General features: G+C 35.7%; 1 protein-coding gene across 1 annotated transcript; it reads right to left on the bottom strand.

Moving 5' to 3' along the window:
- Positions 1–7,658: 7,658 nt before the first annotated feature.
- Positions 7,659–8,612, bottom strand: LOC119242672 (olfactory receptor 2T27). The gene has a single exon (XM_037508187.2). It carries the CDS (start codon positions 8,610–8,612, stop codon positions 7,659–7,661), a length of 954 nt encoding a protein of 317 aa, XP_037364084.2.
- Between the last annotated feature and the right edge of the window lie 7,182 nt (positions 8,613–15,794).

The raw sequence follows: 15,794 nt of genomic DNA, 5'->3' as shown, positions 1-15,794 counted from the left end.
GTCAAAATCAAACAAAAGGGTACACATGCATTTTGGCTGCTGTTATTGTTGAATAGCTTTGTGAATGGTTGGAACATCAAAGATTCACAAGGTAGTATCAAATAGTAGTGCTACTTATTTGAATTTTAGTGTCCCCTGGACTATTGTCAGATATGCTGATTAAGTTCATATTTTAACCATGGGTCACATTAGGGTCTATTTTTTCTCACAGAATAGTGTGAAATGATAAATCTCCAAAGTGGACCATTGTGAATATGAGCTTGGTTTCATAAGCAGAACTTGGGTTCACCATCCTGGCAGTCTTTCAGAATATACCAGAAAGTAGGATGAAATTCTATGACTTTATATGCCTCATATCATTCCATGGTGATTGAGTTTCTCAAATTATTATTCAGTCAAAATATTAACATAGTTTATCTGGCATGGTGGTATTCACAACCTATCAAAATGTTATATTAGAAATTCATTGCAATTTTTTCATTCTTTAATATTTCATTTTTACAATGTCTCTAAATTAATTCTAGATGTGAAATACATTTTTGATTTTTGAGAAAGAAAAGCACAGTAGAATGAACAATTCCTTGAGGAATATAAATGTGCATCCTTTGGATATGACTAGGAATAGTAAGAGGTATGTTTTCTATTTTTATTTTCAATAATAATTATAATTATAATATACTTTATATTTTGTATAATAAAATATTATTATTATTTTGTAGAGTATTTTGAAATCTCTTCCAATTTCAGAATTACTGTAGAGTACATATCTGTAAAATTGTCAGCTTGCAACACTATAAATACTCCTGGATTTTTTTGTTCCATGATAATCAAATACATAGTCTCTGAAGACTCACCATACTATGGTGGATTAGAAAAGTTTGGATTACCTCCTTCCCTAAAAATAACTATACAAAAGTGATATATGTTCAGAGAAAGATACAGAACTTCACAGACAAATTCCCAGGACATTCTCATGGAGGGCTTTCTATAAGGTTGGTGATTTGCTGCAGGGAAGGGGAGGGGGAGGTGAAGGCAAGTGAGGCCCGTGAAGTAGAATTCCCAGTCTGCAGACCTGGGGTCAGGCATACACAACCCTATGTAAGCCACTCCAAGTCATGCTGAATTTCCTCAAAGTGAATTTTCTTTAATGGAGTATTGTCAAGTAGGGCAAAAATCAGTACTGGACACTGAGGATTGGAAATCTCACCTCAAGTCCTCGTAGAAGTAATTGATCAAAGTCTTTAGGGGGAATCAGGTAAGTGTCAACTTTTGTCCCACAGCATAGAGATGGATTGCCCAGGGAGAAGTCTGCCATTTCCTTGGAGTGTTTCTAATGGGCAGACAGCACCCCAGCCCAGGTCCCTTGGAGGGGCTGCAACAGTAGTGGCTGGGGTAGCAGTCATTGCCTTAGCCCTAGCTGGGCAACAACAGGTACCACACCCCACTGGGGGGAACCCAGCCTGTCAGGCACCAATGAGTTTCAGAGTGTAAGCCCTGTGGACCAGACCTTTATCTCCTCACCAGGAGAAAACTGTGATTAATCATATTTTAGGATGGTTATCTACAAATTTCTGAAGTTTTTAACTAACTTTTTTTAAAGATTTATTTACTTGTGCTTCCAAGAGCTGGGGGACAGGCTAGAGATGCAGGAGGTGAACGGATCCACCAGAGACAGAGTGGAGAAAAGAACAGGCAGATTGACTGAAATACACTGCTGAGGGGAGCAGCGGGCGAGAAAGGAGAGATCTGCTGCGCCATGTGGGTTTCTCCCTGGCCAGCCAGGGATAGTTCGAACTGGTGCTGCAGTGGCTGTGGACAGCTTCGGAGGTTGTGTCTTAATTCCTTGTGCCACGAGGGAGGCCCAAGTTTTTAACTTTCTATTCATGTTGTCGGAAGGCAGATATCATAATTTCATTAGGAGGATATATGGACATTGAAAAATAAAACATGGGACTACTCAGAGAATTAAAGATAAAAACTCACAAATGATAGAACAGTCTAAACAATAATTTAGAAATCATAAAATTCAACCATTTCCTTTGAAGAATCATTAAATTTAGGTGCTTGCAGGAAATAGATTCCTGAACTTGAGATAAAAATACAAGAGCTGCAGCTAAATTTCTGATACTTCCTGTACATCCTGAGGCAGGGGATTTCATTATCAGAGGTTGTTTTCCATCTATTCACTAATAAATTTTGGCACAGCAGGCCTCCCTGGTGGCACAGGGGTTAAATACAGACTATCAAGCTATTGCCAGTCACTGCAACACTAGTTCAATTCCCAGGCTGACCAGGGAGCAACCCACATGGTGCAGCAGACCTCTCCCATCTTGCCTGCTGTTCCCCTCAGCAGTGTATTTCAGTCAATCTGCCTTTTCAGCTACCCACTCTGTCTCTGGTGGATCCTTTCACACCCTGCCCCTCTGGCCTGTACCTCAGTTCTTGTATGCAAAAATAAATAAATCTTTAAAAATATAAATTTTGGCACAATAAATTTTAAAGTTACTTCAAACTTCAGTGTTCTATGATGTGGAATTTAATTTTTTCCTTGTTTTTGATTTGAATTTTTATAATTTAATTTTATATACATTTTCCATCATTCTTCCTTTTTGTGCAATGCATGCTTTTAGGTATAGTATTTGCAAAATTCTCATCATCAATTCACCTGTGCACCATCACCATAGTCCCTTGTGTAAGAACACATTCCCTCCCCTGTTTTGATCCCTCTTTCTCTCTTTTCCCTGTAGAGTGCCTCTGATTAAATTGCCTATTAACTTTTTTTAATTTACTATATATTTCTCATGTCCCTTGTTTGTTTCCCCTATGTTCCTCCTATATGTAAAACCACCTGATATTTTTCTTCTTCCTTTTGGCTTATTTCACTGAGCATAATCCCTTCTAGCTCCATCTATATTGCTGCAGATGGCATTAGTTTTTCTTTTTTGATTGCTGAATAGTATTCTGTTGTGTATATATATCACATTGTCTTGATACAGTCATCTATTTTTTAGACATTTTATTGTTTCCATATCTTACCTATCATAAATAGTGCTGTAATAAACATAGGGGCGCAGGTATCCTTTTGAATTGATATTTTGGTGTCCTTTAGGTAGATACCTAGGAGTGGAATTCCTGGGTCATATAGAAGATCTATTTTTAGTAGTTTGAGGAACTTCTGCACAGCTTTCCATAGTGGTTGGACCAGTTTGCGTTCCCACTAGCAGTGTAGAAGAGTTCCTTTTTCTCCACATCCTCACCAACATTTGCTGTTGGTGGTATCTCATTGTGGTTTTGATTTGCATTTCCCTGCTTACAAGTGATGTTGAACATTTTTTTATATAACTGTTGACCATTTTCATTTCCTCTTTGAATAATTGTCTTTTTAGCTCTTCTGCCCACTTTTTGACTGGATTATTTAATTTGTTTTTGTTGAGTCTCATTAGTTCTTTGTAGATCTTTGTGATTAGTCCCTTATCAGTGATATTGCATGCAATTTATTTTCACAATCAGTGAGGGGGTCTCTTTGTTTCGGTTAATGTCTTTTTTGGTGTACAGAGTTTTTTTTTTTTTTTTTTAATTTTATGTAATCCCAGCCATTCATCTTCTCCTTCACTTTCTTTGCTTTGGAGGATGTGTCTTTAAAGATGTTACTAAGATGGGGCCTCCCCGGTGGCGCAGCGGTTGAGCGCTGGGTTGCGAAGCTGCCCACAGCCTCTGCAGCACCAGTTCGACCCCCGACTGCTCCCCAGCCACTGAAGGAGGGTCCCACACGGCACGCAGACCTCTCCTGTCGCCCGCTGCTCCCCTCAGCAGTGTACTTCGGTCCTTCTGCCTGCTTTTCTCCCCGCTCTGGCTCTGGTGAATTCTCTCACCCTCCCGTGCTTCTGACTATACCCAGTGCTTGTATAAATAAATAAATAAATCTTTAAAAAAAAAAAAAAAAGCTACTAAGATGTATGTCCTGTAGTGTTTTTGCCTATATTTTCTTCTATATATTTTATGGTTTCAGGTCTGATGTCCAAGTCCTTTATCCAATAAAAATTTTAATTATATCCTTCAAATAGAACAAATATTGATGCAATTCATATGGAACCACAATAAACCTCGAACAGCCAAATTTCTCCTGACCAAAAAGAAGGAGAATGGAGGTATCACACCCCCAGACTTCAAACTATACTACAAAATCATAAAAATTAAATCTGTATGGTAATGGAACAAACACACACACACACACACACACAGACCAAACTGAATCCAATAGAAAACCCAGAAATAAACCCACACATTTATGCACAACTAATCTTTGACAAGGGTGCAACTGATATGCAATGGAACAGGGATAGTTTGTTCAATAAATGGTTTGAATTGTTTTTGCTTTGCTACATTTACATCATTTGCAACAATCCTGTAACTATTACCAATGTGGACTTATAGAATATGTTTATTACTAAAAAATAAGTAAAAAAAGATACGTTCAGGCCCTTTATAATATTATTGGAGATATATACTGCAATATCACTAAACAAAGACTTTGAATCACTAAAGATGACATCTAACTTCTATGCCAAAAAGTGTTGATGTAAAAAGCCCAAGATCGGTTCTAACCAGATGACAGAACTTACTCAGAGCACACATGAAGGATCAGGCATCCAAGACATAGAGCATGCAAACATCGGTTTGAATTGGGAATAAAGTTCACTACACTATTCTGACTCATTAAGAAGTATATTTTTTTAATACTGTGGGATTTCCATTTTTGGACTAAAAATATTTATTCTGATACATCAGAACCAAGGACACCCATTGAGTACATTATTAAAGGAAAATATCAATATTTGCCTATGTTTTTCATATATAAATCTTCTGGCTACCATTAATTTAATCTGACAAAGACAAACAGATTTGTGTTGAATCATTTTGATTATAAATCTATCTACATTAACCAAAACTCTATTGAACCTGGGCAAACCTAGCAAATGTCACAATTTCTATGTCCTCACCCATGTGATTAAAACTTAAATGACTCAACTCAGAGTGCAACAACAATAGGGCTTATTTATAATGTTGTAGCAAGAGAAGAAAATTGGGAGAGAGGAGCTATTCTTCTTGCAAATTGTGATCTTGGGAAGAAGAGGTAAACCGGGGAAGAGAAACATAAGGGAAACAATATAAGAGCAAGGGAAAAAAGGGCTTGAATTGGGAAAAGAGAGTCACCGAATGACAAGTGTACCCTAGGTTGTTAATACTACACTAGAGGTGAGAAAAGTGGTTGATGATGAAAAGAAATGCGTTACAGAACATACCACATTTACTTTATTTATTCAGTCAATGTTATTTTTTTTCTGACAAAGCTAAGAAGAAAATGCTTAAGAAATATGCATGAAGTCATGCAGCCCCTTTGACTCACTGGTGGAGAGGCTGAAGCCCTTCACATTTGGTTAAGTAGTTTCTTTCCAAAGAACTTTTGTTTGCATTAAGGTGTTTTTGCCTCTTTTCTTTTAATTCACTTTATGAAGTGAAGTTATGATATCCAGTTCTCCATGATATGCTAGGGCCAATGATTATTATGTTATTACAAGGTTATGTGATGGTCTGTCAGAGTAATCCACTCATTGAATTATGTTCTGTATGTTTTATTAAAGATCTTATCTTGGAGCTAGAAGGCATTGATTACCTTTGTAGCCTTATCTAAGAAAGAAAAAAAATCCACTTTGTACAATGTCAAGAAATTAATCTCTCTCCTGGAATGGAAGTGGGCGAAAGACACAGGTTTCACTGATCTTCTCTACAGTGATGAATTAGTTCAAATAATACCTCACGGCGTATAGCACCTTCTAAAGCTTAATTGTTTTGCATCAGTGATCTCTCAAAATTATCCTTCTGAGGTAACACATAGGGTAGACTATCCTATTTTAATACATTAGGAAATGAGAGTTCATGAAATCAAATTATTTTGTTCAACCTGACATAGTAAGTTCATCTATAATTTGAAATTAATGACAGTTATAATGTCAGATTCTCCATGATAATTAAATTTTCCTTTACCCCATTATTTCTATCCTATTCAGAATGCATTTGTAAGGTTTAATCACTATTCCTAAATCACAAAAATGGCCAAAACTTAAAATCCTAATCTCAGTCATTTCCTCCACAACACAGATTTATAAAATAAAGTAAAAAAAATAATGGAGGACTTGGTTGAAGAATTCGAATCTATTAGGAGATGGTAATGGAGTCTAAAAGTTTACATCAATTTCTGGTTCCAATCTGGATGTTATTGAGAAAAACTAGAACAATTCCCTATTTTTAGGGATATGAAACATGTTATCTTTTATAAATCTGTCCTCTTTGGAAATACAAGATAGAAAAATAAGGTGCCTTTGAAGCTCTATAATAAGATATTTCTCCTTTTCTTTCCCATAGAAACAGTGGATTTTCTAAAAACATATGTCAACTCCAAACTTACTTGTCTATGTACATTTAAATCACCCCAATACATAAAGATTTAAAAAAATGAGCTTATATATAATTACATTTGCTATTTGTAATGCAGTGTATTTCTTTCTAAAATGATGAAATATAATGCAAGTGAATTCCAAGATACAAAAGTAGAAAGGTGGAAATTCTGCGGATTTACAATATAATGTTTTAATCAAATGGGGAAAAGCATAAAAAAGAAGTAAAAACAAAATATTCTAATTCAGAAGAATATTGGTTAATATGCAATTATTGAAATTAATAAATAAGTTAAAATTTTATAAAAGTAGAAAAAGTGAGTAATGCATATTAATTTCTAAAAGAATAAAATAAAAATTTTAAGAGTCCCTTCTTTTGTATGAAAATGAAATATAAGGTTATTAGAGAATTTAAATACAGTGAAATAGATGTGCTTTTGAAATTGCCTGATTTGCTCCTATTTAATAATATTAGAAGATTGGGACAATGAAGGATAGAAAACATAGGAGCCATCCATGCTTACCAATGACCCAGGCAATATTTTTCAAGCACTGAGTTCATTGTACTGGGATGGATTTTTCTAAACAGTAAGGGAAACTGTAAAGAAACTGGTCGCCAAAGTTTATGTGCAATATTGTGTTTCCAAGTCATAATAATATTCAAGTAAGAAGATTAATCATACTGTTTTGATTGAATTTAAAGAATGGAATGAGAGAAAAAAATCATCATTTGTAGAAAAACAAATTAGATATTTAAAAATCATTTAAAATAGAATTGAAATAGTATTTGATAGGTTGATTTCATTGAAGAGGTCAATTTGTAGACTATATAAAGACAGATGATGAGAAGTCAGAGGTAGCGTAAGTGAACATTTCCTTTGTCATGAATAACCCCTCAGGAAACAGACAACAGCATGGTGTCCCATGGAATGTGTACTTTGTAGAAAGCAGTGAGGTGACTACTGAAACCTCAACTTTATCCCCATACTATCCCAAGAAGCCCATTGTTCAGAACGCTCATACCTTTCCAAATATGATCAGATTTCAAAATCCTATAGTGAGATTTTCAAATTTCATGAAATTTCATGAATGTCGTACATTTTGTGACTTGTTAAGATTCCATGAAGAAAATATTTAAATCCAAAGGTGATGAAAAAGTTCAATACCCTTTTCTTCAAACCTCTATCAGCAAACACAGTTTCTTTAGAAGCTGGTTACTCTTCCTGAAGACAAGCATCTTCCCAGAGCCTTTTGCAGGGCCCCTGAGACATCCTTGTTCCTGAGGCTGTAGATGAGTGGGTTGAGCAAGGGAGTGAGGATAGTGTAGAAGGCAGACACAGCCTTATCTTTCTCAGGGGTATGGTAAGAATGAGGCAGCACATAAGTGTACATGGCAGCCCCATAGAAAAGACTGACAACCACCATATGTGAGGAGCAGGTGGCCACTGCCTTGCGCCTCCCCTCTGCCTCACCCATTCTATAGACAGTGATAAGAATCTTTGTGTAAGAGGCTGAGATAACAGAAAAAGGTATGAGGAGCATCATGATGCAGCATACATACATGGCCGTCTCATAGACTGATGTGTCAGTACAGGAGAGCTTCAGCAGGGCAGGAACTTCACAGAAGAAGTGGTTTATTTCCCGAGAGGCACAGAACGGAAACTGCATGGTGACTGGGGTGAGCAGGAAGCCATCTATAGACCCTCCCACCCAGGCTGCTCCCACAATGAACAAGCAGACCTTACGGCTCATAAGGATAGGGTAGTGTAGAGGATTGCAGATGGCAACGTAGCGGTCATAGGACATGAGTCCCAGCAGGAAAAACTCAGCCCCTGCCAAGGTCAAGTAGAGGAAATGCTGGGCTGTGCAGCCTGCAAAAGAAATGTATCTCTGCCCAACCATCTGGTCAACCAACATCTTAGGTACAATGGTAGAAATGTAGAGTATGTCCATGAGGGAGAGCTGGCTAAGTAGAAAGTACATGGGGGTGTGGAGTCGGGAGTCTATATGGATGAGAATGATCATTATGGTGTTGCTAGCTATGGAGATGACAAAGACAAAGAGAATAAGGACAAAGAGAAGCCAGGGGAAATGGCTGTTGCTGAATAAGCCCAAGAGGACAAAGTCGTCATACATGGAATAATTGCCCCACTCCATAGTTCTGTAGGCTACAAAACAAACAAACAAACAAAAAAAGGATATAATACTTTAAACAAAAGATAAATAGTTGGCTTGCTTAAATCTCTATGATATAGACATGGGCAAATGAAAACAAATTAATCATCTCATTTTATAATTTCCCCATTTTTCTAATACTTCTTGGAATTAATTCCAACTAACAAGGCTGCTTTGAGAAATTAGGCTTTAATCTTGGGTCCTAAGTATGACTCCCTTCATGAAGTTTGGAACTTGTAATTTTTTGGAAGACCGCCTTTGCAAGATTATCCTATATCAAACCATATCATCAAACATTCAAGAGGATATGCTTAATTTCCTGACAATTACCTTTGCTCTTAGATATCACAATGTAACAATTTTATGTTTTTTCTCTTTCTCTGCTCCATGTATATTCCTTTCTTATTCTACAGACAGTGCTAAGACTCCTATATTAGAGGAAGAATTCCAGCATGTGTCTGTATGTATTTGTATATTTATGTATGTGTATATATGTATGTATATATGTATATGTATGCATACATGTATGTGTATATGCATGTATATATACCCATATGTATACATACATACACATATATATGTATATACATATTTACACATACACTACACATAATATATATATAGAGAAACATATATCTGTCAGTCACAATCTTATATTGAGAATAATACAATTAAATAGATAAAAATTGAATTATCTGATTGAATGAATAGGGATAGAGTGATGGGTAAGGAAGAGAGGAAATGCTTTCCACATATTTAACTTCTTGTGAGATTCTAAGTCTCACAATTAGAATTCAATTTAAAAATCACTAATCAAGAACAAATATTTTACCTATGAAAAAATAGTAAGTTTGATTGACTTTAGTTAATTATACTATTCTTGATACATGTGTGCATTATATAATTTTAATGTTTTGGGTGTTGGACATTTTAAAATAATGATTCTATGTTGAATGAAAAAGAGCTCTGAGATCTAAAAAACAATCAAAGAATTGATAGAAGAATACAGTCACAGGAAAAAAATGTTTAAGGGTTAAGTGTTTATATCCCTCCTTTCAGAAGAAAACCACTGATTAATAATATGCAACTCAGTGATCTGATCAGTGAAATTGAAGCAAAAACTAACAAATGAATTATTAATAGGAAAGGAAAAACAACTACTTAAATGATACTAGAAAATATCCCCTTCTGCTTAAACCTGAAGCTTAAGTATTCATGTGCACCTATCAGTTAAATTGTGTTTTACCATACTTATGAACTGGTGGGTTAGTTGGACAGTTTCTGTCAGCATCATATAGACCTCCACTGTCCAGTATGGTAGCCACAAGTCGCATGAGGCTGTTGAGGACCTGAAACATGATTTTCTGAACAGGAGATGGGCTGAAAGCACAAAGTGCATTAAGAACCAAATACTTAATATAAAAAAGATATTCAATATATATCACTGACATTTTTATATTGCTATTGATATTTTGGATATATTTGTTTAAAATGGATTAAAATTAGTTTTACCTGGACTTCTTTTACATTTTTTAATGTCTGTGGCTACTAGAAAATTTAAAATTACCTCTGTGTCTCTGATCAGATTGCTACTGGAGTGCATTGTCTAGGAGTTCCCCTTTCCCAGAAAACAATGGCCTGATATAGCCCCATGCAACCAAGCTCCCCAGATTTGAATAAAATCCAAGTTAGAAATATTTGAGAGATTAAACCTAATTTATCTCAATAAACATAATCTGGAGGAAAAACTAGAAATAACTGAGAAAATATTCAAGTGCAATAGCAAATAAGCAAAAGTACAGATGTTGTCTTTATATGTACTCACCTGCAAATAATAGTAAAACTCATTAATAGTGTCCTTGGTGCTTAGTGATTCATAAATGTTATTTAATTTGTATTCCTCAATAATACAGTAAAATACTATAGAAAGCCTCCAATATTGAAAATAAAAAAAAAAATGACTTAAAGAGGTTAAGAAAGTTCCTCATGGTCTCATGACTCAGAAAAGTGATAATGAAGTGAAGTGAAGTGAAGAAGGCATTAATCTCTTTATTCAATAAATATTTTCTCAGGGGCCTCCCCTGTGGCGCAGCAGTTGAGCTCTGGGCTGCAAAGCTGCCTGCAGCCTCTACAGCGTGGGGCGAGGCTCCCACATGGCACACAGACCTCTCCTGGTGCGCCTGCTGCTCCCCTCAGCAGTGTACTTTGTCGGTCTGCCTGTTCTGTTCCCCGCTCTGGCTCTGGTGAATTCTCTCACCTTCCTGTGCTTCTGACTGTACCCAGTGCTTGTATAAATAAATAAATAAAAATCTTAAATTTTTTTTTTCTCAGGTACACTGTGTGAATCCAGTTTAAGTCTTTAAAAGACATCAAAGAATGTATAATGCATTTTGTTTACCTTCAAGCAATCTAGAACTGAAGTAAATTGAGAACCTTTATAATATGTGTGGTCAGAGATGCACTTTAAGAATAATCTTTGTACTATGGCTCAAGGGTGCTATGGTGATGGGAGAACTATGGCAACTACTCCTAAAGGAAGAAATGGAATATTGTACAAAAATGAACAATGATATAAGAATATTCTTTTCTTTAAAAAGTAAGGGAGAAAAGGGAAGAGTTGTTTTTGGTTAAGAACTCTGGATTTCGACTTCTCCCCTATTCCCAGAACATGAAAGTAAAAATACATTGTGAGGAAAGGACAGGGGAAGTCATGAAAGCTGAAAGCCATTGGCTGGTTCTTGAGAAATTCATACCAGGGACACTTTCATCTTTGCCAACATTATGGCATGCCAGTTATAAGTTCTCAGTCATGGTTTTTCTCATGATACCCACAGTGTATCTTAACTTTACATTCTTGAATTATTACTAGCTTTACATCACAGTTTTTACCAGGTGTTTTCTGGATGTGTTTCCTGGTTCCCTTTTTGCCTTTTTCTGTCCCATTGTATTAAACCACTGGGGAAATTAGAAGCCAGCATTCAGCAAGCAATCCACGTGATCAAGAGAGAGAAAAATGCCTGTCAAGCCCTGTCCATCAGAAGTTTAATAAGAATAAGCTCCTTGGAGGACTTGACTCACTAATTTACTATAAATTCAGAAGATGTACATGGTTAATAGAGACCAAGAACATTGATTGCTATTGGTCCTGGAGGAATGGTAAGGCCCAAGAGAGACAAGTGGACCTAAAAATCTCCCTTTTGGAACATAGATAACTGCAGTCCTGACCATGAGTGTTTCTGATACTGAAACACACTAATGAGGCCCTAGAGATCTCCCTAGCATTGAACAAAGGGAGAGGGGAATTTAGAAGAGCCATAATTCCTCAGATTTTAAGAATATCTTTCCACTGTTAGTGTTGACTTAGGCTCTGCATTGATAAAATAGCAAAGCTGTAAAGCAACATTAAAGAATATCTGAAAAATAAAAATATAGAAAGGAATCAACTGAATTACTCCAACTCCTCACATAATAACTATTTATATGTGTATGCATAATTTTTTATTTTAGTAATTTTCAACATGCTGTACACATATACGTGCAAATTATATACATATACATAGAAATTATATGTATGACTATGTACATAAATTATATATACTGGTATTAAATACTTTTCCATGTGCAGTATCTACACTAAATTGCAACCTGGTTGAACAAAGTAAAATTTCTCAATTAATTGACACTCATACTGTTTGTTTACAGTGTGCAATACTCTGGAGTTCATTTTACATTGTTATTTTTTGACCTTTTGAAGCATAAAATAAATTTGTCCTTCCAGATCACATTAATTTCTAATTATTCAAATAAACTAAGGTGGTCAAATGTGAATGACATATAGAAATAACCTCTCTGAGCACCCCCCTAATTTCTCTGCTGATATGGGGTGCAAATCATCATAGCTGAATCAATTTTCACCCATGTTGCATGTATAAGTGTTTCCTATTCCACAGTTTTTTTTTTTTTCAATTAAAGCCTCTAATAATCTTTCTCTAAAGTAATATATTTTGGGGAATTTTTAGACAGGTAGGAAATCAAAGACCATCCTTTATTCTGAAATCAGACTATAGTGTGATCACCTTCACAGCAAAGCTAGACTGAGATATTCTCTAGCCCATCCCTACCCTTAAAACCTATACTTCTTAGCATTAGGTATATAATAGTTTGACATCAAATACTATTTGAAATCAGAAATCTGTTTTTGTATGCAATTTTCATTATTTTTGAACTCGTAAATGTCTGGAAGGCCACACATAATTCCTGTCCTCTCTGCCTCCAGTAATATCTTAAAAAGCACAATTTAACCATTTCTTAGACTAGGATAGGGTTTTCCAACTAAACTATCTTTAAAGAAATTCATGAATTACCTGAGGACTTGGAATACTACAAACAAACTATGTTGATAATTATTTCAAAATTAAACAAGTGAAGACATTTTTCAACAATGAGAATTTTGTTGAACATTTATATTGAAATGAACCTGTACAGACTTTTCCTGAGCAGAAAAATCACCTGCATTCTGATAGTCAATAGAGAGGAGAAATTATATTGAAGCTTACAAAATTCACATAAGTAATGCTGATTTAAAACTAAAATTATGATACTGAATTATATTTACCTCTATAGTCCCTAATATGCCCCTGGTTTGAATTAACTACCCAATAAATAAGATGAGAATCAGATTTTCAAATAACCCATGGTTTACTGGCAAATAATCCTCAAAGTTACTTACCTCATGGAAATCACCCCCAAAACTGTTAGTCTGAGCTGATGGTCACGTTTCTACTGTCCAGAGGAAAATCTTCTAGTGCTAGTGAATTGAATTGCTCAGCATCTCTTGTTCCCTAGGTAGGTAACTAGGAGGTTTGAATCGAACCTTTCAAACTGAGACCATAATTTCTATGGGAAAGCAAGCAGAGAAAGAAGAGAAAGGAAGACAAGGCAGAAGGTGAATGTGGGGAGTATTTATGGATTCAAAGAATGAATGGTGCAGTGGCTGGATCACGGGACTACATCTTGATAGCCCCTAAACTGTGTTCAATGTTTTAAAGCAGACAAATAAATTGGGGCCTAAAATGGACAAGCCTGGGTGCTAAGTGCCCAATAAAGATGGTGCAAGGAAGCTGGTACCTGTTACATTATGTAGGCTCCTAAATACACAGAGACCAAGCAACTTAAATAAGAGATCTTACATCAGCAGGGTAATCCAGACTCCCATTCAGAAAAATAATTGATGCCAGAATATCAGTCCCTGGAGAACTCTGTCCCTAACCTACAACTATACTATTTATGTGAATGTGATAAACATTTTCACCTTCTTTTTTTTTTTAATTCACAAAAAGGAAATCTTTCAATTTACCAAGAATTGAATAATTAAGCTGCCCTCAGATAAATCAAGTTTGGAGACACCAACACATAAATTGCTTTTATTGTGTTTTACTTTTTGCAAGGCTTCATTATAGAATTTTCTTTTCCTTATAATATGTCCAATCCTATGCATTCCCCTCTTCAAGGTTTAAAGAAAAACCTAGCCAGCATAATAAAGCATTGTCTTGATAAAAATACTGTATTTTAGGTGCACCGATGTATTCACTTCAGTATTCAATATATAACATTAAACAACTAAAAGCAGTAAGAAAATGAGAACTTTGAGTTAAATAATTAGCTGCCCTTTCCTCTCATTTCCCCTATTTTTCCAAGTGACCACACTTTGCAATTAGAAAATAAAATCCTAGATCCTGTGGCTCTATTGTGCTGATAGCAACCTCAGCATCATCATTTGTATATTTATAATGAAATTCACATTTATCTTTCCTGTTGCATGCATAAATAAAAATTCCATTTCAGCTTTTCTGACCATAAAGTTTGTGTAATTTGTAGAGAACTTCCTTAGGAATACAGTTACAAATTTATAATTACAAAGCTAGATACAAATATATTCACTTTAAATGAAAATAGAAACACTATTAACTGGGATTAAAAATTGAATGGTAGTTATACAAAGTATTTAATTGGTAATCAAAATGATGAAAGCTTTGGGTAGAAATTTTAGATGGAAGGTTTCACAGGATGAAAACCAGCTATGGGGATGTGGGGGATGATTAACCAGTTGTTAAACCTGCTATGGAATTGTTCAGGGATATGAAGTAGGGTTTAAACGGATTATCTGTTTGGGCTCCATGGTAGCACAGGGGTTAAAAACAGCACTATCAAGCTATCCACATCCACTGCAGCATGAGTTTGATCCCCAGCAGATCCCCAGTCAACCAGGTAGCAACCTACATGGAGCTGCAGACTTCTTCTACCTCTCCTGCTGCTCCCCTCAGCAGTGCATTTCAGTCAATCAGTCTGTACTGCTCCCCACTCTCTCTGGTGAATCCTCTCACTCCCCACACCTCTGGCATACACCCCCATTCGTGTATGCATAAATAAATAACTCTTTTTTTTTAAAAAAAAAAGGATTATCTGTTTACAGAAAATCAAGCTAACTTGAGATATAATTCCGCAAAAGAATGAATCTGCCCCCAAGAGGACACTATATAAGCATGTTTCTTGCTCTGGTAAAATGCAGTTATCACCCCCAAGACCCATGATTATTATCTATGCAGTTGTCTCTTTTTTGTAATAAACTTTTAAAATGCAGCCTTTGCTTGTGTTTATGCAAATGCCTTTTCCTTAACAAACTTTCCATGTGTCACTGAAAGGGAAACTCTGTTGAAATCTTTCTCAAAATGTCTAAGCCCCATCATAATTACTTGGGCCTGGGAGGGAGTCAAATGGATTTTACTCTGGGAGAGGTATTCTGATAATCATTGAACTTAGTTTATATAGATAAGAACAATGATTCATTGACATTTAATATAATAATTCTTGAGGTGGAGGGAGGTGGGTTAAGGATTGGGAGTCTTGTGTTTCTGTTATTCTGACCAAAATGTATGTTGAGTCCATCTATGAGCAGTAGGGTTTAACCATTAAACCATTAGGGTTTAACCACCTCCTTGATTCTAATGAATGCACCATGGAGATCCAAAGTTTGGATATTAATTTTTTAAATCTTCTATACCCAGCTTCTCTCTCATTAGTGAGTATTGAAAAGCTTGAAAGGTTGGTTTATTGCAGGTACCAAGTTTTTTGATAGCTGCATCATAGGCTTCAAGTCTATGCAGA

Source organism: Talpa occidentalis, unplaced genomic scaffold, assembly GCF_014898055.3.
Source record: "Talpa occidentalis isolate TD23 unplaced genomic scaffold, MPIMG_talOcc4v2.1 talOcc4.13, whole genome shotgun sequence".
Lineage (NCBI taxonomy): Eukaryota > Metazoa > Chordata > Mammalia > Eulipotyphla > Talpidae > Talpa > Talpa occidentalis.
Note: the sequence above shows the minus strand (reverse complement) of the source record. Positions and strands in the feature narration are given on the sequence as shown.